General features: G+C 38.3%; 1 protein-coding gene and 1 pseudogene across 1 annotated transcript in view; one reads left to right on the forward strand and one right to left on the reverse strand.

The window, feature by feature from the left end:
• Positions 1–10,267, reverse strand: part of AGPAT5 (1-acylglycerol-3-phosphate O-acyltransferase 5) — a 102,459-nt gene extending 92,192 nt beyond the window's left edge. Inside the window, exon 1 of the mRNA XM_077152986.1 lies at positions 9,893–10,267. Within this exon, the coding sequence (XP_077009101.1) occupies positions 9,893–10,111 (219 nt within the window). The 5' untranslated portion in view covers positions 10,112–10,267. The remainder of the gene's footprint in view (positions 1–9,892) is intronic.
• On the forward strand, positions 4,288–7,473 carry LOC143676711 (small ribosomal subunit protein eS24 pseudogene; annotated as a pseudogene).
• Positions 10,268–25,788: the final 15,521 nt, after the last annotated feature.

Genomic DNA, 25,788 nt, shown 5'->3' on the forward strand with positions numbered 1-25,788 from the left:
GAGCTAATAAATGAGTACAGCAAAATAGCAGGCTACAAGATCAACATTCAAAAATCTGTAGCTTTTCTACACACTAGTAATGAACAAGCTGAGGCGGAAATCAAGAAACGAATCCCATTTACAATCGCAACTAAAAGAATAAAATACCTAGGAATAAATTTAACCAAAGAGACAAAAAACCTATATAAAGAAAACTACAAAAAACTGTTAAAAGAAATCACAGAAGACCTAAATAGATGGAAGGGCATACCGTGTTCATGGATTGGAAGACTAAATATAGTTAAGATGTCAATCCTACCTAAATTGATTTACAGATTCAATGCAATACCAATCAAAATCCCAACAACTTATTTTTCAGAAATAGAAAAACCAATAAGCAAATTTATCTGGAAGGGCAGGTTGCCCCGAATTGCTAAAAACATCTTGAGGAAAAAAAACGAAGCTGGAGGTCTCGCGCTGCCTGACTTTAAGGCATATTATGAAGCCACAGTGGTCAAAACAGCATGGTATTGGCATAAAGATAGATATATCGACCAATGGAATCGAATAGAGTGCTCAGATATAGACCCTCTCATCTATGGACATTTGATCTTTGATAAGGCAGTCAAGCCAACTCACCTGGGACAGAACAGTCTCTTCAATAAATGGTGCCTAGAGAACTGGATATCCACATGCAAAAGAATGAAAGAAGACCCGTATCTCACACCTTATACAAAAATTAACTCAAAATGGATCAAAGATCTAAACATTAGGTCTAAGACCATAAAACAGTTAGAGGAAAATGTTGGGAGATATCTTATGGATCTTACAACTGGAGGTGGTTTTATGGACCTTAAACCTAAAGCAAGAACACTGAAGAAGGAAATAAATAAATGGGAGCTCCTCAAAATTAAACACTTTTGTGCATCAGAGAACTTCATCAAGAAAGTAGAAAGACAGCCTACACAATGGGAGACAATATTTGGAAACGACATATCAGATAAAGGTCTAGTATCCAGAATTTATAAAGAGATTATTCAACTCAACAACAAAAAGACAGCCAACCCAATTACAAAATGGGAAAAAGACTTAAACAGACACCTACCAGAAGAAGAAATACGGATGGCCAAGAGGCACATGAAGAGATGCTCAATGTCCCTGGCCATTAGAGAAATGCAAATCAAAACCACAATGAGATATCATCTCACACCCACCAGAATGGCCATTATCAACAAAACAGAAAATGACAAGTGCTGGAGAGGATGCGGAGAAAGAGGCACACTTATCCACTGTTGGTGGGAATGTCAAAGGGTGCAACCACTGTGGAAGGCAGTTTGGCGGTTCCTCAAAAAGCTGAATATAGAATTGCCATACGACCCAGCAATACCATTGCTAGGTAACTACTCAAAGGACTTAAGGGCAAAGACACAAACGGACATTTGCACACCAATGTTTATAGCAGCGTTATTTACAATTGCAAAGAGATGGAAACAGCCAAAATCTCCATCAACAGAAGAGTGGCTAAACAAACTGTGGTATATACATACGATGGAATATTATGCAGCTTTAAGACAAGATAAACTTATGAACCATGTAATAACATGGATGGACCTAGAGAATATTATGCTGAGTGAATCCAGCCAAAAACTAAAAGACAAATACTGTATGGTCCCACTGATGTGAACGGACATTCGAGAATAAACTTGAAATATGTCATTGGTAACAGAGTTCAGCAGGAGTTAGAAACAGGGTAAGACAATGGGTAATTGAAGCTGAAGGGATACAGACTGTGCAACAGGACTAGATACAAAAACTCAAAAATGGACAGCACAATAATACCTAATTGTAAAGTAATAATGTTAAAATACTGAATGAAGCTGCATCTGAGCTATAGGGTTTTTTTTGTTTTTGTTTGCTTGTTGGTTTGTTTGTTGTTGTTGTTTTTTACTATTACTACTACTTTTATTTCTTTTCTTTATATTAACATTTTATATCTTTTTCTGTTGTGTTGCTAGTTCCTCTAAACCGATGCAAATGTACTAAGAAACAATGATCATGCATCTATGTGATGATGTTAAGAATTACTGAGTGCATATGTAGAATGGTATGATTTCTAAATGTTGTGTTAATTTCTTTTTTTTTTCTTTCCGTTAATAAAAACAAAAAAGACTACAAGAGATACCACCTCACACCTAAAAGAATGGCTGCTATTAAATAAACAGGAAACCATAAATGTTGGAGAGGATGTGGAGAAACTGGGACACTTAGGCACTGCTGGTGGGAATGTATAATGGTGCAGCCACTATGGAAGACTGTTTGGCAGTTTCTTAGGAAACTAAATATCGAGTTGTGCTATGACCCACCAATAGCACTACTTGGTATATACCCAGAAGAGCTGAAAGCAACAACACAGACATTTGCACACTGATGTTCATAAATCTGCCAGACACAAAAGGACAGATACTGTATGACTGCACTTTTATGACCAGCAAATTTTGCTCAGCATTATGTCCTCAAGGCTCATTCATCTTGTCATATGCTTCAAGACATCATTTTGTCTTACTGCTGCATTAATATTCCATCACATGTATATACCACATTTTGTTGATCCACTCATCTGTTGATGGGCACTTGGTTTGTTTCCATCTTTTGGCAATTGTGAATAATGCTGCTATAAACATCAGTATAATCAGAGACTTATAGTATGGAATATAGGGGACTTAGAGATACATAGAAGCTAGAGATGGAAGAACCATTAGCTAATGAGGTTGAACTCCAATGTAAGGGAATAGTTAGGAGTCAAGGTGATTCTCTAGTGGGTCTAGAAGTAATATTACTATATTGAAGATGAACAAGATTGAAAGGGGTTGTATAGACCTATGTGTCCCACTGACTTCACACTAGAAATATGAATTAGTTCTTGTAAGAATTACTTCAAAGATACGAGTCTTGTATAAAGAACATTCAATTTCAGGGTACAGGGGGAAAACTATATTACATGCCATGAGCTAGGTTCAAAAGGAAACTATCAGCACTATCACAGCAACAGCAGAGATACATAATGGGGTGAGGGACTCTTAAGAGTTAAGAGGATGTTTAGATCTCCTATTTGGTGAGGGTGTGTTTTTTGGTTTTCTGTCTCTTGGGAACAAGGAAATTATCTAAAATTGAGAATGTTGATGGACTGTGGACTTTGGGCCCTCTACATGATGCCCAATGAATGCAGGTGGCTGAAACATGCACTGACAGAGAATTAGAATGGCAAACGATGGTGTATACTTATGAATGAAGGCTGTGTTGCTACAAAAAAAAAAAAGTCATGAGGTATGCAATGATGTGAATGAACATGTGGGATATTTGGTGAGACAAAATAAGCCAGAAACAAACAAAAAAAACAACAATGGTATGGTCACCTTTAGAAAATGCTTATAAGAAAATGGGCCTAGACTGTAAACTTTTAGAGCAAACACATTAAGTCCAGAGTGCTGATTATTATTTCTGGATTTTGAGAGGCTGTTTTATATATATAACCTGATATTTAGAGATAAGAAAGAAGCCAAACAGGTTGAGGTTAAAGTAATTCAGAACATAGGAGTAAGGAAGACAATGTCTGTATTTTAGAAACATATACTCTTTCAGAAAAATGGAAGAAAGGTTTATTTGATCTGGAACTGAAATTTTCTGTAGTACATAATCCAATTCACCCTACCTGTATAGCTCATTTGAACAACTGAAACACAGAGAGCACAGAATGAGAAAGAGGTCCTTTAATCCTGTATAGATTATCGTAATGCCTGGAAACACCCTAGAGTATACTAAGCAGATTATCAAAAATTATTGGCAAAGTCCCATGAGGGATGGGAGAAAGACTATTAAACCTTACCATCAGGAAATCCCCTGATACTGTGTCAAACTTTAGGTATACCCAAATCAATAGGCCATGCCCTCGATCATGAGGCTTACTCTAGTAAAGCTTATGTAGGTAGCAGAGAAGCTAAGACTACCTATAGGCATGCCTAAGAGTTACTCCTGGAGGACCTCTGTTGTTGCTCAGATGTGGCCTCAGTCTCTCTAAGCCCAACTCTGCAAGTGAAATCATTGCCTTTCTGCCTACGTGGGATATGACATCCAAGAGTGCAAGTCTCCCTGGCAATAGGGGAGTTGATTCCCAGGGATGATCCAGACGTGGTACCATGGGATCAACAATTACATCCTGAATAAAAGGGGGAAAAAGAAGTGTAATTAATAAATTATCAGTGGCAGAGAGAGTTCAAATAGAGCCAAGAGGCTACTCTGGAGGTTGCTCTAATGCAAGCTGCAGGTAGGCCTTGCTACCTATCATAGCCTGCCAATCCCCAACCAGGACCATTCCAGCCAATCCTAAAGAACAACTAGGGCAATATATAAGATTCCACAAGGGTTCCAGGCACTAGAGTAGCTTTCCAGAAACCTACAACCTCCAGATGGTCCAGATAAGTCCTGAAACCTAGCTCAGCATCTCCAGAATATCAAATAGTTTCATCTCCCTACCTCATATCAGTGACAGACCCTTCCAATATCAAAAATTTAGAAATGCCACAGCCCAAACAACCCAAAAGAGAAGTATGGAAAGATCAAAGGTGATGGTGGAATTATATATAGAATATAGGACTTAAATAACGCATATGAATGCTGAATCATTAAATTGATATCTCTTTTATTCTCCAGTATTTGAGCAGCTAGAAGTAAAAATCTAAAATTGTGAAACTGTAACCCTTATCAAAGGCTGAAATATGTTCTGCAACTAATTGTGGGGTTGTGCTTAGAAATTTATAGCCTTTTTTATATATGTCATTGTTCACAAAAAAAAAAAGAAGTCGACTGTGATGATTAAAAAAAGTATTTAAGCCCTCTAGTGTCCTATATTTTGGAGTAGCTAGAAGGAAAAATATGAGAGGATTGTCTGGTAGCTCATGACAAACTCTGGGATCTGTCCTGTAACCATTTGTCAAAGAGTGCTTTGAAAAGTATTGCTTTCTTTATTTCTTTCTTTATTTCTTTGCTTTGTATAGCAAATATCTTGAGAAAGAAAAATGATTAGCAAATATCTCATATTACCTAACTTAAAAGCATATTGTGAAGCTAGTGGTCAAAACAACATGGTACTGGCATAAAGACAGATATACTGACCAATGGAATCAAATTGGGTATTCAAAATAGACACTCTCTTCTATAGACAACTGATCTTTGATAAGGCGGCCAATCCAACCCACCTGGGACAAAGTAGCCTCTTCAATAAATGGTGTTTGGAGACTGATTGGATATCCATATACAAAATAATAAGAAAGGACCCACATCTCATACTATATACAAAAATTAAACCAAAATGGATTAAAGATCTAAACATTAGAATGCAGACCATAAAAGTGTTAGAAGAAAATGTAGAAAAGTATCTTATAAATCTTGTAAAAGAGGTGGTTTCCTAGACCTTACACCCAAAGCTTGAGACTGAAAAAAGGACAGATAAATGGGATCTCCTCAAAATTAAACACTTTTGTGTATCAAAGAACTTTGTCAGGAAGTAAAAAGGGAGCCTACACAATGGGAGATAATATTTGGAAGCCACAAATCAGATAAGTTTGAAAGTACCCAGAATATACAAAGAGAATCTTCAACTCAACAACAAAAGGTCAACCCAATTAAAAAATGAGCGAAAGACATGAACAGACACAGAGGAAATACAAATGGCTAAAAGGCACATGTAGGGTGGTGTGACGGTGGCTCAGTGGCAGATTTCTTGCCTGCCATGGCAGAGATCCGGGTTCAATTCCGGATGTCTGCCCATGCAAAAAAATAAAAAATAAAAAAAATAAAAAATAAAGCACATGTAAAAATGCTCAACTTCACTGGCTATTAGGGAAATGCAAATCAAAACCACAATGAGGTATCTCACACCCACCAGACCATTATCAAAAAAATAGAAAATGATAGTGCTGGAGAGGATGTGGAGAAAAAGGCACATTTATCCACTGTTGGTGGGAATGTAAAAAGGTACAACTGCTCTGGAAGGTAGTTTGGCGGTTCCTAAGTACAGAATTGCCATATGATCCAGCAATCCCACTACTAGATATATATATGCAGAGGAACTGAAGGCAAGAACACAGATATTTGCACATCAATGTTTATAACAGCATTATTTACAATTGCCAAGAAATGGAAACAGCCCAAATGTCCATCAACGAGTGGCTAAACAAGTTGTGGTATATACATGCGATAGAATACTACACAGCTGTAAAACAATAAAGTCATGAAGCATATAACAACTTGGATGAAGCTTGAGGACATCATCTTGAGTGAAATTAGCCAGAAATAAAAGGAAAATATTATATGGTCTCACTAATATGAACTAATATTAAAGAATGGACTTTGAGAGTTAAAGTTAAAAACACAGGTTATCTGGAGATAGAAAGATGGTAGAGATTGGGCAAATGGTGCTGAAGGAATACAGATTGTGCATCAGAACTGATGGTAAAAATTCAGAAATGTGGTAGTACAATACTACAAGTACACTGAATGAAGGTAAATGGCATAAGGGCAGGGGGGCACATATGAAACCAGAGGAAAGATAGAGGATAAACACTGAAATGGTATAACTTAGGAATGTCTAGAGTGGAGAAAGATGGTGATTAAATGTATACACATAAAAACATGTTTGCGTGAGGAAGAACAAATGAATGCCACTGCAAGGGGTTGAAAATGGATAGCATACAGGAAAAGGTACAATCAATGCAAACTACAGTCTATAGTTAACAGTAACATTGTAATATGCTTCCACTGAACATAACAAAGGCATTATGCCAAAACTAAATGTCAACAAGTGGAGTGGGGGGCATGGAAAAGGGGTATAGATTCTATGCAAAAGAAAAGGAAATGTCTTCATATAGATTATGATGGTAAAGGAATGTCTATTTAGGTTGGATTGTATGATGTGCAAATAAAAATGCTTAAAAATGAAAAAAAACTATTATGAACCATTTTCTTTTTTTAAGCTAGCGTTAAAAAGCATAGAAATGCCATGTTTAAAAAATTCTTATTTAGTTCTTTTCCTTCCTGGCTGCCTAAGGATCACCCACCATTACAAATGACATAGTAACTATCCGGACCAGGAAGTTCATGACCAACCAGCCACTTCAGAGGAAACAAATGGTCACTGATGTCCATCACCCTGGAAAGGCAACGGTACCTAAAACAGAAATTTGGGAAAAACTAGGCAAAATGTACAAGACTACACCAGATGTCATCTTTGTATTTGGATTCAGAACCTATTTTGGTGGTGGCAAGATGGCTGGCTTTGGCATAATTTACGATTCCTTGAATTATGCAAAGAAGATTGAACCCAAACAGACTTGCAAGACACGGCCTGTACAAGAAGAAAAGGACCTCAAGGAACGTAAGAACAGAATGAAGAAAGTCAGGGGCACTGCAAAGGCCGGTGTTGGTGCTGGCAAAAAGTGAGCTGGAGACTGGATAACAGAAGGAGTAAAGATTCTTTGGTGACTTGATTCGCAGTGTCTGTCCTTTTCTAAATTTAATCACATGAAGATCTCAAGCGCAAAACATGGGCAACATGGGGTCACAGAGGCCAGACTGGTGTGCCCATATTAATATTCTCCAGCATAAAGTTGGTGGGTCTTTGAAAGAGATTTGAATCCTTTTTGGTCTTCACAGACCCCGAACTTATGTTTTTGTTACTTAAAAAAATTATCTGCTGATCACAATGGAAATTAAAATTGCTAGATCACATTTTCATCATTTATCCTGAGGTAACTAGGATGTCAAAAAAATTCTAATTTAAAAATATTCTTACAATATATATAATTTAATAGTGAACTTCCTTTTATTTAAAAGTTTACATTCTCTTCTTTATTTTGCGTGGGCAGGCACCAAGAATCGAACCTGGGTCTCTGGCATGGCAGAAAGTTTACATTCTCTTAAATCGTTAAAACTCCTTTGGGTTTTATATTTGAAAAGCTATTCAGTCCTGTTTGTTTAACCATAAAAGAAACTAGTAAAAAATTTTGAAAGGTAGTCTTGCCTACATAGGAAGACCAGATTTCAGAAAAGATACTGAAAATACCATGCTCTTTGTTACTAACCAGAAAATAACTCCTTGCCAAAAAAATAATGTAGAAACAAGGAACTCTTAGGTCCACATTTTAATCAAATGGTAGCCTGCATTTGATGATCAGTGGACAATCAGTGCCACTAACAAATTTCATCAAGGAATACATATTAATATAACTTTGAGTTGTATTTGAGGATCACCAGACATCCTCTATAAATGCACAAAGACTACCACTGTATATTGGATCCCTTACTGGAACAACGAAAGGGGAAAAAAAATCATTAGACTAAATTTTTTTAAAACCATTTACTAAGACATCAGAAATAAATTTGAAATATACATGGAACAGGGTATGAGGTAAGATGCAACTTCTGAAACACTGAAGTTTTTTTAAAATCATTTTTGAAAATAAGAAATTTGCTTAAAGTCAAAGATATATTCTATACTCTATCATGTGGAACATACTATACTTTGAACAAAAATACATCAATCCCACAAAGTAGAATTATTTTCCTAAAAGCCCAGGCCAGCCATCATACCGTGTGAAATTAAACATATAACTATGGTAAAGTCTTATGTTTGGTGAAATTGGTGAAGACAAATTTGGTGAAGTAAGAGCATAAGGGGGGAAATATCAGTCTAAATTAGTGAAAATTTTAAATGAGGCATGTTTTATAGACCAATTACCAGAAAAAAACGATCTGAAACAGTAATCTTTCTTTCCTATGCAACACTTACAGATACTGGTTTAAATGGAGACCCTGGCTTCTCCTGTTTCTCTTCCCCTAAACAATATTCAACTTTGGCCAACTCAGAGTATCAGGAATCATAGGCAGTGCAGCTGTAAACTCAATACTGTAGTTGGTTGACAACAGGTGAAAAGAGCTGCTCTAGGTGGGGAAAAAAAAAAAGGCAAATAGACAAAGTACCACCACATGGCCCGCACCAAATAAAAAAGCAGTATCAACTGGATATGAGAAATAAGCAAGACTCAATCCCTTCGCTCAAATTGGAAAATAAAAGGAAAATGCACAAATGTTTACTTTTTTATGAGTTCACATAACACTAATGTTAAGAGGGGGCCTCCGTTTACTGTCTCAAACTGTTTTTCAAGTGTAATCTACAAATTCAATCTCTACAAAGATAGAAAGTAACATTACTCAAACAAGAATTTAGCCACACATTTAAGCCTAGTCAAAACTGGCAAGAATTGTATCCACAGTAAGGCTTCTACTGTAACAAATACATTAATTCCCTCATCCAGCTTTCATGTATTCTGGATAAGTATGCAAAACAAAGTCGTACTTGCTCCAATAGCTAACATCTACTGGTTTCAATGGAAGGGCTTCCAAGAACATTTTTTAAGTGTACTTTTGAACTCAAAACTCTCATGTTCCAGCATGAGTCTCTTGGGCAAAATTCCAAAAATTCTCAAATGCTTGCCCTACTTAAATGTTCATCTGTACCTACTTGCTAAGCACCAAGGCAGATAATATCACTGGATGCGGGGAGGGGGGTAGATTATCCCACGTGTAGCCTCAGAACAAAGTTACTACAACTTCCTAGTAATCACTGGTGACATCATCGCAAGGAAACTTTGGGACCAACCTTAAAATAAGTGCATGAAACTTCCCCCACAGGGGGACGAGAGGATGGCACGTGGTGAGCCAAACCAGGTGTGGCGTACGGAAGGGCTCGATGGTTCCAAGTTGGGAAACCGCAGAGAGTGGGGTAGGGGTGGAGGGCTCAGGCAGAGAGGAGGGGCGGCAGGTGCGAACAACCGGAGCCGGGGGGCGCGCAGTGCCTCACCTGCACCCCGGTGTAGTTCTCGAAGAAGAAGAGAACCATGCTCTGGTAGATGCAGTAGAGCCGGTCGTCCACCGCGTGATAGAAGCGGGAGGGCAGCAAGGAGGAAAGCAGCCTCCAGGCCCCCCAGACCAAGAAGTAGGTGGGGGCCGTGCCCATGAGCACGGCGGCCGGCAGCACGTAGCGCATGGAGTACGTGTGGAGCACCAGAGACAGCAGCATCTTCCAGCCTCTGCGCTCGCCAAGTCCTGCGCCTTCCTCCTCCCGCGGGGGCTGCTTCCCCAAACTGCCGGGCTCACCCTCCGCCCGCAGCGAGGCGGCGGCCAATCACCGAGCCCGGGACAGACTCCGCCGCCGCCTCCTCACCTTCCCCCAACCCACCGGCCGCCACCTGAGATGCGGAACCTGCCGCCTCCTCCGCGGCCCCCGCCCCCCAGCCGCATCGGCTGCGCTGCCGGAGAGCGCCCGCCCCGGGCCTGGCGAGGAGGAGGGGGCGCCGGCGGAGATGGGCGAGCTGCTAGCGGACGCGAGGGGAAGGGACGCTGCTGCTCCTCCTGGGTTCGGATAGTTCAGCTCAGAAGTGGTTACATTTCATGACCCTCGCCTGTCACCATATTTCCCCCTTGCCGGGGAAGGGGGCGGGCTCAACGGCAATAAGGAGTCTTCTGATTGGCTGAGCCCCGCCTGCGGCTGAAGCCGGCTGACTCCTGGGCTCGCAGGCGGCGCGGATCTGGTACTGCGCATGCTTCAAAGCTTAACCTCGCTGTGGGCGCGGGAAGGGATGAAGGTGGGGTAGAAGGCCTGGGAAATCCTCTGCCCTGTTAGTTAGACTATGAATGCGGGTTGGCATAAGGATACCTCAGTTGCCTTGGACGTCCCCTGCCCACCCCACAGCCCCTTTGTATGTGGGCGCTTGGGCTCCGGAATACTCCTTTAAATGCATTGACCTTAACCTTCAGATAGTCTCCTTTCTTGGGGCGGCAGGTGGGTATATTTGTATAGTAAGTATAACATATATACAAAGCAAAGAAATAAAAAAGCAATAGTTTTCGAAGCACTCTTCAAAAAAGTGATTACAGGATAGATCCCAGAGTTTGTCATGGGCTACCATACAATCCTCTCATATTTTTCCTTCTAGCTGCTCCAGAATATAGGAGTCTAGCGGGCTTAAATACTTTTTTTATCATCACAATTGACTTTTTTTTCTTCTTTCTTTGTGAACAATAACATAGATACAAAAAGGCTATAAAATTTACAAGCATAGCACCACAATTAGTTGTAGAACATATTTCAGACTTTGACATGGATTACAATTTCACAATTTTAGGTTTTTGCTTCTAGTTGCTCTAGAATACCGGAGACTAAAGGAGATACCAATTTAATGATTCAGCATTCCTGTTCATTTGTTAAATCCTATCTTCTATGTATAATTCCACCATCACCTTTGATCTTTCCATTCCTTTCATTGGGGTTGTTTGAGCTTTGGCAATTCTAAATTTTTGATATTGGAAGGGTGTGTCACTAATATGGGGTAGAGAGATGGAACTATCTGATATTCTGGAGAGGCTGGGCTAGGTTTCAGGACCTATTTGGACCAGGGACCCATCTGGAGCTTGTGGTTTCTGGCAGGTTACTATAGTGTTTGGAACCCTTGTAGAATCTTATAAATTGCCCTAGTTGTCCTTTAAGATTGGCTGGAATGGTCCTGGTTGGGAGTTGGCAGATTATGATAGGTAGCAAGTCTACCTAAAGCTGGCTGTGTGGCTTGAAAGGATATGTGTGCTCTAGAAAAGCCAGGTTTTAATCCTGATCCCATTTTGTAAAGGCAACCATTTTTTCTAATCCCTATTCAGTACTGTATGTTTGAAACTGTAATTAGGTCATCTCCCTGGAGATGTGACTCAGTCAAGAGTGGTTATAAAGCTGGACCCATTTGGGTGGGTCTTGATTAGTTTACTGGAATCCTATAAAAGAGAACAAGAGGGAAAGCCAGGAGATTCTCAGAGAGCAGAGAATGACATAGCCATGAAAAGCAGAGAGTCCACCAGTCAGTGACCTTTGGAGATGAAGAAGGAAAATGCCTCCCAGTGAGCTTCATGAAACAGGAAACCAAGAGAGAAAGCTAACAGATGATACCATGTTTGCCACATGCCTTTCCATAGGAGAGAAAAACCATGACTGTGCTTGCCATGTGTCTTTCCACTTGAGAGAGAAACCCTGAACTTCATTGGCCTTCTTGAACCAAAGTATCTTTCCATGGATGCCTTAGATTGGACATTTCTATAGATTTGTTTTATTTGGGACATTTTGCTGCCTTAGAACTGTAAACTAGCAACTTATTAAATTCTCCATTTTAAAAGCTGTGCTGGTTTGAAAGGAAGTATGCCCCCTAGAAAAGCCATGTTTTAATCAAAATATCATTTCATAAAGGTAGAATAATCTCTATTCAATACTGTGTGTTTGAAACTGTAATCAGATCATCCCCCCTGGATGATGTGATTTAGTCAAGAATGGTTGTTAAACTGGATTAGGGGATGACATGTCTCCACCCATTTGAGTGGGTCTTGATTGGTTTACTGGAGTCCTATATAAGAGGAAACATTTTGGAGAAAGAGATTCAGAGAGAGCAACACTACAAAGCAGGGAGTCCACCAGCCAGCGACCTTTGGAGATGAAGAAGGAAAACACCTCCCGGGGAGCTTCATGAAACTGGAAGCCAGGAGAGGAAGCTAGCAGATGACGCCGTATTTGCCATGTGCCCTTCCAGCCGAGAGAGAAGCCCTGACTGTGTTCACCATGTGCCTTCTCACTTGAAAGAGAAACCCTGAACTTCATCGGCCTTCGTGAACCAAGGTATCTTTCCCTGGATGCCTTTGATTGGACATTTCTGTAGACTTCTTTTAATTGGGACATTTTCTCGGCCTTAGAACTGTAAACTAGCCACTCATTAAATTCCCCCTTTTAAAAGCCATTCCGTTTCTGGTGTATTGCATTCCGGCAGCTAGCAAACTAGAACACTTGAGTAAGAGCAAACTCCTAAGTAGCCTCGACTCTATTTCAACTCTCTCTGCCACTGATACTTTATTAATTGCACTTTTCCCCCATTTAGTCAGGATAGAATTGTTGATCCCATGGTGCCAGGTCTGGATTCATCCCCACGTCGCCAGGGAGACTTTCACCCCTGGATGTCATGTCCCCTGTAGGGAGAAGGGCAATGATTTCATTTGCAGAGTTGGACTTAGTGAGACTGAGGCACATCTGAGCAACAACAGAGGTCCTCCAGTAGTAACTCTTAGGCATGCCTATAGATAGTCTAAGCTTCTATGCTACCCACATAAGCTTCGCAAGAGTAAGCCTCAGGATCAAGGGCGTGGCCTATTGATTTGGGTATCCCTAAAATTTGACACAATATCAAGGGAATTCCCTGATGGTAAGGTGTAATAGTTTCATAGTCTTTCTCCCATCCCTCAGGGGACTTTGCCAATAATTTTTGATTATCTGCTTAATATACTCTAGGATGTTTCCAGGCATTATGATAATCTATACAGGATTAAAGGACCTCTTTCTCATTCTGTGCTCTCTGTGTTTCAGTCGTTCAAATGAGCTATACATATAGGTTGAATTAGATTATGCACTACAGAAAATTTCAGTTCCAGATCAAATAAACCTTTCTTCCATTGATCTCAAAGAGTATATGTGTTTCTAAAATATAGACACTGTCTTCCTTACCCCTATGTTCTGAATTACTTTAACCCCAACCTGTTCAGCTTCGTTCTTATATCTAAATATCAAGTTATATATGAAAAACAGCCTCTCAAAATCCAGAAATAATAATCAGCACTCTGGACTTAATGTGTCTGCTCTAAAAGCTTACAGTCTAGGCCCCTGTTTTCTTATAAGCATTTTCTAAAGGTGACCATACCATTGTTGTTTTTTGTTTGTTTTTTTCTGGCTTATTTTGTCTCACCAAATATCCCACATGTTCATTCACATCATTGCATGCCTCATGACATTGTTTTGTTTTGTTTTGTTTTTGTAGCAGCACAGCCCTCATTCGTAAGTATACACTATCATTTGCCAGTCTACTTCTCCGTCAGTGCATGCTTCAGCCACCTGCATTCATTGGGCATCATGCAGAGGGCCCAAAGTCCACAGTCCATCAACATTCTCAATTTTAGATAATTTCCTTGTTCCCAAGAGACAGAAAACCAATAAACACACCCTCACCAAATAGGAAACCTAAACCTCCTCTTAACTCTTGTCCCTCACCCCATTATATACCTCTGCTGTTGCTGTGGTAGTCCTAATGGTTTCCTTTTGAACATAGCTCATAGCATGTGATAGCAGTTTTCCTCCTGTACCCTGGACTTAAACATTCCTTATACAAGAATCGTATCTTTGAAGTAATTCTTACAAGAGCTAATTCATATTTCTAGTGTGAAGTCAGTGGGGCATGTAGGTCTATACAACCCCTTTCAATCTTGTTCATCTTCAATATAGTAATATTACTTCTAAACTTACTAGAGAATCACCTTTACTCCTATTCCCTTACATCGGAGTTCAACCTCATTAGCTAACAGTTCACCCATCTCTAGCTTCTATGTACCTCCAAGTCCCCTGTATTCTGTATTATAAATTTCTGATTATACCATTATGCCGGTCATAAAAGTGGAATCATACAGTATCTGTCCTTCTGTGTCTGGCTAATTTTGCTCAGCATTATATCCTCAAGGCTCATCCATCCTGTCATGTGCTTCAGGATGTCATTTTGTTGATCTGCTTGTCTGTTGATGGGCATTTGGTTTGTTTCCATCTTTTGGCAATTGTGAATAATGCTGCTATGAACATCGGTGTTCAGATGTCTGTTTGTGTTGTTGCTTTCAGGTCCTCTGGGTATATACCAAGTAGTGCTATTGCTGGGCCATAGGGCAGCTCGATATTTAGTTTCCTAAGGAACTGCCAAACAGTCTTCCGTAGTGGCTGCACCATTATACATTCCCACCAGCAGTGCATAAGTATCCCAGTTTCTCCTCATCCTCTCCAACATTTATAGTTTCCTGATTGCGGAATGGCTTTTAAAAAGGGAATTTATTAAGTTTTTTCTGAAAAAAAAGCATATTATTTTATGTAGATATATAGAAAATGTCTGGAAAGATGCTAAACTGAAAGCAATGATTATTTCTGGGAAGGGGAGTAAGATCAGATGAATGTAAACTGGACTTTCTGTGTTGCTTAAATTTTTATAGAAGAATATGATTAAACAAATATGTATCCAGGCCTGCTATATGTCTTGCATTATGCCAGGGATCAGAGATAATGATAGGAAACAGACAAGATTGGTGGTGGTGGAGTGGTGGGACTTACTTATTACATATGCCATTAAGATTAAGGAAAAGGAGCAAAGAGGTGAACTTAAGAGGTAGCTAAAAGCTGTGATCCATAGGAGTTAACTGTTTGGTGGTGAGAAATGAGTAAGTGGGAGGAATGAAAAATAACTTTCAGATTTCAGGCTTTAGTACTTGGATGGAATTTGGTTTCATCTGCTGCTGGCATGGAGCTCATTCAACTTGGAGGCCCTTTAAGAAGAAAATGCAAATTTACAAATACAAAATTATATATGAAAATGGATATTTATTTAGAATAAGGAATCACAAAAATACACATTTTTAAAAGCTAACAAAAAAAGAAAGAAAAGAAAACAAAGAAATAAAAGCTAACATATCACAGATATAAAGATATTCAGAAATATAATATTTTTATATCATTATATCATGTATCTATAATAGAGTATAACTTTTGTTTGATTATGAAAGCCATTTCTTTCATCATCTTTACTATAGCATGGTAAATGTAAATTTTTTTTAATGATAAATCTTAATACACACACATTCCGTAGATGGTGTATAATCACTGGCTCACAATATCATCACATAGTTGTATATTCATCACAATGAACATTTTTTAGAACACTCGCATCACTCCAAAGAAATAAAAAGAAAAAACTCATACATACCATACCACTTGCCCCTCTCTCTCATTGACCACTAGTATTCCCATCCACCCAATTTATTTTACCCTTTATCCCCCCATTATTCATCTGTTTTCCATCCATTATTTTTCACTAATCTGTCCATGCTGTAGATAAAAGGAGCATCAGACACAAAGTTTTCACAATCACACAGTCACATTGCAAAAGCTATATCTTTATCCACTGGTCCTCAAGAGTCAAGGCTACTGGAACACAGCTCAACAGTTTCAGGTACTTCCCTCCAGCCACTACAATATACCATAAACTAAAACAGAATATCTATATAATGTGTAAGAATAACCTCCAGGATAACCTCTCGACTCTGAAATCTCTCAGCCACTAGGAAATTTGGTTTTGATCATTGATTAAGATGTATAAAATATCCAACTTCAAAAAATAATGACATTAATCCAATTCGGGGTTTTTTTGTTTTTTTTTTTTTTTGGCGGTGGGGAGTGCCAAGGAAGAGATGGTGGAGTGTAACGGACCTGGACAAACACATTCTAAAAGCACGTAGGAAAATAACTCAAGAAACTTTCTAAAAGGAATCTTCTGAGTGCTATAGGCAGAAGAATCGTTCCCCAAACGTGTCCATGCCCTAATCCCTGGAGCTAATGAATGGCAAAGGGGACTTGAGGTTGCAGATGAATTAAGACTGCTAACTGGCTGTATGTTAGGATAGAGAGATTGTCCTGAATTATCCCAGGGGGCCAAATGTAATTGCAAGAGTCCTTGAAAGGAAATACTGAGGCAGAAGAGTAGGTCAGAATAATGTAACGTAAGAAAGACTCAATCATCTTTGTTAGCTTTGAAGATGGAAGAAAGGGGCCCATGAGCCCAGGAATGTGGTCGTTCTGGGTGCTGGAAAAGGCAAGGAAATAGTTTTTCCCCTAGAATTTCCAAAAAGAACATAGCCCTGCTAGTACTTCAACTTGAGCTAAGAGAGACCCATTTTGGAATTCTGACCTCCAGAACTTGTAAGATAATAAATTTGTATTGTTCAAACCACTGAACTTGCGGCAATTGCAACAGCAATAGAAAACTGATACACCTAGAAAGGGTCTATTTGTTTGTTTCAAGAAGGTATCATCTTTCCAGTACAGAAATAGATGTCTCATTGGAGCTAAATGAAGTAAGAAACCCATGCACTATGTATATATGTATACTGTGTTTTATGAAAGTCACAGTTAAACCCAAGGGAAAAGAATGAATTAGCCAAAAAAAAAAAAAAGTGTTAATATATGTATTTAGGGATCACAACCTTCACCAAAATAAAATCCAGTTGCATTTCATATATAAAAGTGTAGATTAGGGGTGGGCCATGGTGGCCCAGCAGGCAGGAATGCTTGCCTGCGATGCCAGAGGACCTGGCTTCAATTCCCGGTGCCTGCCCATGTTAAAAAAAAAAAAAAAAAAAGAAAGTGTAGATTAGAAAACTGAAAACAAATATACTAAAAAATATATTACAATATTTTTGTAATTTTGAGATGACGATTTTACTTGGAATGATACCAAGAGGCAAAATCCTCATAAAATATTGCTTCTCAAGAGATGTCGGAATCATCACTGAACAATCTGACAAAGCAGGGTTGAATAAACATACTGTTTTCATACTACAAACTACAGAAAAGTATTGTCTGAATGCCCTGAGATCTTAAACAGTTGCTGAGGGCCGTGGGGAGCACCCAAGCCCAATCTACTGTGAATTCAGGCTTGGAATGTAATTAAGGAAAGCTGTAACCTAATCAGCTGTGTTGTAAATTGGCCATCCTAAATGAGGACAGAAGAGTGCCGATCTGAATGTGGCACCCTTACAAACAAAGGGAAACTTCAGAAACCTAAATGTCTCAGTGTTACAGAATGGAAAGATCTTGAGTTAGAATATCTTCTATTCACTAACAACTTGTTAAAATTGTACCGATACTCTGCCTCTTCCCAGTCAGCTCCCGTTCATACTTTTAAAACATTTATTTATGCAAATAAAACAACACATTTTAACTCAAAATGATTTAAAAACAACAACTCTGAATGAAATGTGGAAGTTTCTCTCACTGCTGTCTTCAATCATACTATCTACCTAGAAAGTATGATTTATTGTGAACCTATTTGTTTTTCTGTGCATTTATGTAGTGGATGTTTGTGTATCTATTGCCCCATTGCCCTCTTAACATCACTAAGATTTTCATTCAGGTGTCTACCATTTCCCAACATACCCCATATGATTTGGCGGGAGGGGGTGGGGTGGGGGAAGGAGTTGACCCTACCTGCCCTCCTGGAATAGATCACGATTAGTCTTCATCAGTCTCATGGGGGTCCCCAAGACTTTTTCCAGTGTTCCAAGGTGAAAACTATTTCATAATAACACTAAAATGTTATTTGCCTTTTTCACTGCGTTTGGCATTTGCAGTGACGGTGTAAAAACAATGATGGGTAAACTGCCCGCACCTTAGCTCAGATCCCGACAGTGAAACCAAAGTGTACTGGTAGTCATTGTATTCTTCACCACCACATACTTGCAGTACAAACTAACAAGTAAAAAGTACCTGTTTCACTTAAGTATATCCTCAATAAAGCAGTAAAAATTTTATTAAGTCTCTGAGTACACATCTTTTTAATATTCTGTGATTAAATGGGAAGTATGCATGAAAGCACTGATGCACATTCTGAAATATGATTGTTTCCTGGATGAAAAACTCTTGAGGTGTGAGCTGAACTGGCTACTTTTATTCATGGAACATCATTTATACTTGAAAGAATAGCTGTCAAACTATAGTTATTCATTTTGGGTATTTGGCAGACATTTTCTAAAAAATGAACAATATGATTCTTTCACCTGAAGGAAAGCTGACAGTACTTGTTGCCAATAATAAAATTCACGCTTTCAATTGAAAATCAGAATTTTGGAAAATTTACATTTGCCTCTATGAACTTGACACCCCATTATTGAAGACTTTCTCATGAGATCTGAGGTAAAAATCACCACTGTGATTTTTCCATATTATATGGTGAACTGTGTCAACATTTGGAAGAGCTGCTTAACTCAGTGAACCAATACTTTCTAACTAATCAATACATAATGTTTAAAACTCATATATGGATAATGGTTCTTTCAAAATGCAACACAGGCCAGTGGATTTTAATGTAACAGTTGAAAATTTTCATTGATATGATTTCAGACTCCACATTGCTACAAACTTGTTTTTTTCACATTGCTACTAACTTTTAAGAATTTACCACTTTCTGAGTCTTAGTGTAATATAAAAATAGAATACACACATTATCTGAAAAGGGCATTAAAATTCTCCTCCCTTTTTCAATTACATATCTGTATGAGGCTGGGGTTTTCTTCATACGCTCAATCAAAAAATAAATAAATAAACAAACAAACAAACATGGCAACAGATTAGATATAAAAGCAGATATGAGAATCCAGCTGTCTTCTATTAAGCCAAACATTAAAGGAACTGCAAAAAATGTAGAATATCATTCTTCTTACTAAACCTCTTGTCTTTTAGAAAATATAGTTATTTTTCATAAAAATGTTAATATGTATTTATTATCCTTTTTAAAGGAATTAAATATTTTTAAAAGTTTTCATTTTAATTTCTTATACAGAATATCAATGTGTATAACTCTCATTTATTTATTTATTGTATTATAACTCACATTTAAAAAGCTGTTTGTTTAAAGGGATCCTTAATCACTGGTGTAAGTCAATCAAAGTAGTTCCATCTCTGTCCCTCAAAACTGGTTTAGGAATGCACCCTTTTAGTCTTCTTGAGATCCAAGAGGATGAAACTGATACACAGAAGCAGAGTGGAGAAATAGAAAAGCAAGAAGCTTTCAATGAAATCTTTGAGCTATTGCATCAAGCCAACTCTGAAACCCACCCTGTCTCTCAACCCTCCAATTATAGAAGCAAGCAAAACTATATGATTATGTATCCAAATCTATGTTATTAAAGGTAAGTTTTTCTATTATTTATTATCTACCTCATCATCCAAACTAGAAACACATACATTGTTCTATATCTTTTCCTCTTATGCACCTGCTGATATCCTTTCAGACACTCTCAATGGTGAGAGACAATCAGAAAATAAAAACAAACACAAGAAAATTGTCAACTAGTGATAGGGCAAATAGTGAATCAAAATAGGGTGTTGTGAAAGAGCATTTCAGAGTGGTACCTTTAAATTGTAAGGTCAGGAAATGCCTCTCTGAGGAGGGGACATATATGTTAAAACCTGAATTATGAGAAGTCAGCCATGCAAAGATGCAGGACAAGTATTTCAAGCTGAGGAAGCATCTAGTGCAAAAATCCTAAGGTGGGAAGGAGTTGGGGTGGGCAGTTTTCATCTATCAGTTGCTAAAATTCTGGAAATAGAATCCAGTCATTCTTGACCGTTCTATTTCCCATGCCATATCTAATCCATCAGTAAGTTCTATTGGTTTCTCTGTCAAAATATATCCAGAATCCAATTATATATAATATGATATGATTATAATATAATATAAATATATAGCTTTTACAATGCGACTGTGTGATTATGAAAACCTTGTGGCTGATACTCCCTTTTTCCAAGGTGTGGACAGATGAGTAAAAAACTAAGGATACAGAATAAAAAAATAATGGGAGGGATATGGATTTAAAAAAATTGGAGGTAAATTGCAGTACTAGTGGTCAATGAGAGGGCAGGGTAAGGAGTATGAGATGTATTTTTTTTTTACTTTTTTCTACTTATTTCTTTTTCTAGAGCACTGCAAATATTCTAAAAATGATCATGCTGATGAATGCACAACAATGTGGTGATACTGTGAGCCAGTGATTGTATACTTTGGATGGACTGTATAGTGTGTGAAGATATATCAATAAAAATATGTAAAATATATATATATATGTAAATCCAAACCCAGTCCCTTTCCCTTCCCAGTGACCACCCTTGTCCAAGCCACCATCAACTCTTACCTGTACAATTGCAATAACCTTGTAGCTAGTCTCCCTCTTCCACCCTTGCCTGCATTCACTCCATCCTCTACATAGTAGTCAAGGGGATCTTATTGTCATTTCTCTTCAAAAAACCCTCCTATCTTGAGGAAAATCCAAATTTAAGTCATGACTGTGGTAGCAAGACCCTACTATGAACCCTATCTTGACCTCACATTCTATGATGTTGCCTCAGACTATGTCTCAGTTGTACTGAGCCTTGAAACCCTCAGTCTAACTATCAGGACTACACCTACCTCAACATGGCTATATTCTTTTGTTCCAGGAATTTCTTGCACACAAAGATAAGGCTATGACAGTATGATATATTATTTATGGCAGTAAATAGCTTTATTTCATCCCTTGGGACTCTCTCAGAATTCCATTTGCCCACATAGATTGCTGAATTAGCCCTTTCTCAGAATAGCACATTGCTCACCTTGGGTAACAAGACTCTAGATCCTTCCATGGATGCTTATCAAAAACTGAATATGCATCAGGTTGTGCTCTGAGATCCTAGCTTACCTGGTCCAGCAATCTTGAACTATAAAATCACAAACTTTGCCCAATCTCAATTAAATACCTACAATGGAAGATCTACCTAAAACTGTTCAAACTTAGCTCTCCATAACTCTATAAATACCCTCTATTGATCTTTCTTTCTGAGACACTTCTAGGACTAATTATATGGTGCTTTCCCTTACTGCAATAAGTAATAAACTTGGTTTCTCTTAATCAATAGGTTATTCTGGTAGTCTTTTAGGAGAGTCAACAATCCTGACCTTTTGGCTGTCCTTTGAGTCATCAAGCAGGATAGACCTTTCCTCTATCTAGAATATTCTTTTCCAAATATCCATAAGTTTGCTCCTTCACTTCTTTCCTTGTTTCTGTTCAAATGTCTTAACCCGGCCCTTTACCACTCCAGATGAAATGCATGCTTTCCTTGTGCTATTTACTCATCTTGTAACAGATACAGCCAGTGTTTCCCCAATGTCCACACTACGCCTTCTTTGTAACTAGTTCCCTAATTTTCACCTAGGCACATGGATGCCTAGAATAAAGACAACATTTCCCAGTTTCTCATGTAGTTTGACTAACCAGTACAATGTAAAAGGAAGTGTGTATGCAGTTTACGGGACGTACGGTATCTCTTCTCTTTGTTTTCGGGTAAACTTATAGCTAGGGCTCCAGCAGGCATCCCAGAAGTCACACATTGCAGAGCAGTGATACTAAAGGAACTTGGATCCCTGACACCATGGAACATCATGCCAGCATTGGACTTACTACCTCCTGACTACCTGAGTGTGAAAGAGAAAGTTTTGAATTGTTCAAACTTGTTTTTAAATTTTTATGTTACTTGCACTTAAACCTAATCCTAACAAAAACTGCCTCATGCTGATTTATATTCTCTATTACATTTTCTTCCATATGATATCTTATGTGTTTATAATCTGGCTCCCCTCTTCCCCCCCACCCCCAACACACACACTCGAGAATATAGGTTCCTTGAGAGGAGGGACTTTGCTTTGTTTCTGCTATATCATTAGTCTGGACTAGTGTGTAGCAAGTAATAGGTGGTCATTAAAAAGTTGTTGCGTGAATTAAGGAAATTTTTACTTCAGTCAGTTTTGCCATGTTTTTCTCCTATGCTATGTTGAATACCCCTGGCACATTTCCACTATATAGCCACATATGGGGTGTTTTTTCAGCCCATGCTCTGTTCTTTGGAATGGTCCTAAGAGCCACCATTAGGTGGGATAGAGCCTAAAAATTATATTTGTACTAGGGAATCCTTCCCATCCAGCTTCTGTTGATTGGATCTAGGGTAATTAAGTCATAGACCATCAGAGACATAGATTTTGAGACAAACAAGAGTAAGCACTGGAGCATAGATTGGTGGAGCACAATTGGTGTCATGGAAAACTAAAGCTACATATTATGCTTACTTTCAGAGAGCAGAAACAAATGAATTTACAGAAGGATAAAAGTGCAGCACATACAGGCCATGTGACCCTACAGAAAGGGAGAGAGGAAGAAGAAATGGGCTCATGAAAGTTTCTGGATTCTTTGCAATAAATTCCCTTTTACCTAATCCCCATTGAGGGGGGTTATGTTCTTTGTATATGAACAGTCCCTAAGAAATCTTTACATCCTTTTGAAGTACATGTTCCCCAATGTGCAGTGAGGTTCATTTCCTCAGGACAGCACTCAAGCTTCTCACAGTCTGGCTGAGGCCTGCCTTTCTGACATCATATCCTATCACTTGATTTCTCCTAATCTACATTTTCATTCACACAAACTGCTTTTAGTTCTCAAGAAAAGGCATGCTGTTTTGTACTTCAGTAGTTTTGTAAGTGCTGTCTTTCTGACAGGAATGTTCTCCTTCTCTCTAATTTATCCACTGGAACTTAGCTCAAGATTTCCTGCTGAAAGCATCCCCAGACTTCGTACCCTTCTTCTTTTCCCCCAAACAGGGTAGAATACTCCTTTTTCCTTCAACAGGTCTTTGTGTATACATTTGTTACAGAACTTACATAATTTATTACAATTTGTCTCTTACCAGAAAATATGCTTTTTTGAGGTTAGACGCTATCTCTTTTTCCTCTTTTCATTCTTGGCTCAGACTACTGTACTTGATGTGGCAGATGCTTAGCTCTTGGTTCAGCAAATATTTTTAAGGCATTCCATGATTGGTCTCTGCCTACCTAAAATGTTCTAGCCATACTCAACCACTCCAAGTCCCCTAGAAGCCTAAATGTTCTTGAACGGGTCAATTTCTAACTATGGGCTTGTCTTACTTTCCTAGCCTGCTTAAGGACCATTAAATGGGGCAGGTTAAATGATGGAAATATATTTGCTCACGATTTGAGACTGGGGGAAAGTCCAAATTAAGGCATTATCAAGGTGACACTCTCTTCCCAAAACTGAGGTTTTCTGCGACTGGCTGCTGCCAATCTTTTGTCCTTAGTTTGTTACCTGGCGAGGCAAATGACAGCCTCTTCTGGCTTTTCGCTTTGCCTCTGGGTTACATTGTTTTCAGCTTCTGGCTGCTCCTTCTGTGACTTTCTGTATCTTTGTCTGAATTTCATTCTCTTTTAAAGGACTCCAATAATAAAGCATCCTGACTGAGATGGACTCCATTTTAACTGAAGTCACTGCATCAAGAGGTCCTACTAGATTCACACCCACAGGAATTGATTAATTTTTTTAATTAATTAAAGAAAAAAAAGAAATTAACACAACATTTAGAAATCATTCCATTCTATATATGCAATCAGTAATTCTTAACATCATCACATAGATGTATGATCATCGTTTCTTAGTACATTTGCATCGGTTTAGAAGAACTAGCAACATAACCGAAAAAGATATAGAATGTTAATATAGAGAAAAAAATAAAAATAATAATAATAATAAAAAAACATAAGACACAAACAAACAAACAAAAAACTATAGCTCAGATGCAGCTTCATTCAGTGTTTTAACATAATTACATTACAATTAGGTATTATTGTGCTGTCCATTTTTGAGTTTTTGTATCTAGTCCTGTTGCACAGTCTGTTATGCTGAGTGAGTCTAGCCAAAAACTAAAGGACAAATACTGTATGGTCCCACTGATGTGAACCGACATTCGAAAATAAACTTGGAATATGTCATTGGTAACAGAGACCAGCAGGAGTTAGAAACAGGGTAAGATAATGGGTAATTGGAGCTGAAGGAGTTGATTAATTTTAAGAACATGTTTTCTGGAGTATGTACAGTTCCAAACCATCGTAGGGCTCAACAACTCCACTCTTTGCTGAGGACGCCAAATCTACAGATCATTTATCTTAATCTGCTGACATTAAAAAAAAATCTATGTACTTGACATTTGAGCTTGAATATTCTACAGTTATTTTAAAGTCAGAATGTTCTTAACATATTCTTACCTTTCTTTCATTTCAAGCTTCTCACAGCTAAGCCACCACCCTGTTCTTTTCCCTGAATTCTCTTAGTATAGTGCTAAAAAACTTGAAGTTGCCCTCAAATCTTCCCTCTTCTTCATCCATGTACACACTATCCTATTTACCATTCATTGGCTAGTGTGCTTGCCAATTCCATCTTTATGAGATGTCTTTGATTAATTACATCTTTTCCAATTGTAATGCCATAGACTTAACTTAGCACTTCATCTTCTCTTACCTAAACTACTGTAAGAACATTCTAGTTTGAATCTATTCTCTATGCTACTGCCAATGCCACCTTTCCAAAACAAATGTGATCCTACCCCTTTACCTCTTAAAACCCTTCAAAGACTCCTATTTTCTAAAGGTAAAACCTAAAATCTTTTCATAGCATACAAGGCCTTTTATAATCTGCCCCCAATTTGTTCTTTGCAGTATGTGCTAGGCATCACTTAAAGTGGGGCATTCACTGCTGAAGTTCTGGGCTAGATTTATATACCACCTTTCATCCTATTCTAATCATCCAGTTTTTCTCACCACTGACAGTGACATTCAGTGACCTGTTTTTCTCCTTGCCTCATCTTAAGATTTGACTCATGCTTTTGTCTTCTCTTTTCGATTGCATTTTTTCCTGTCTAATTTTGCCTCTTGATGAAATATTTAAACTCAGCTATATAACGATAATTAACTTTTGTTAATTATTTGTGTGTATATTTCATCATGTTACAAAGAAAATAGAAGGAAGCTTACAATGTCACAGGCAGGATGGTAAAATAAAACAATAAAATGAGACAAAAGAAAATTAGGGATAGAAATGCATGATGATGACATGATGAAGTTAGTTCCATGTAGACCTTTCTGTGGTTGGGCCACAGTTTCAGGTTAAGTAGGCTCAAAGCTCCTTGAGCTCAATTGAGTGTGAAAATTGCTCAAGAGAAGTTCA

This window comes from Tamandua tetradactyla, chromosome 3 (assembly GCF_023851605.1).
Source record: "Tamandua tetradactyla isolate mTamTet1 chromosome 3, mTamTet1.pri, whole genome shotgun sequence".
Taxonomy (NCBI): Eukaryota; Metazoa; Chordata; class Mammalia; order Pilosa; family Myrmecophagidae; genus Tamandua; species Tamandua tetradactyla.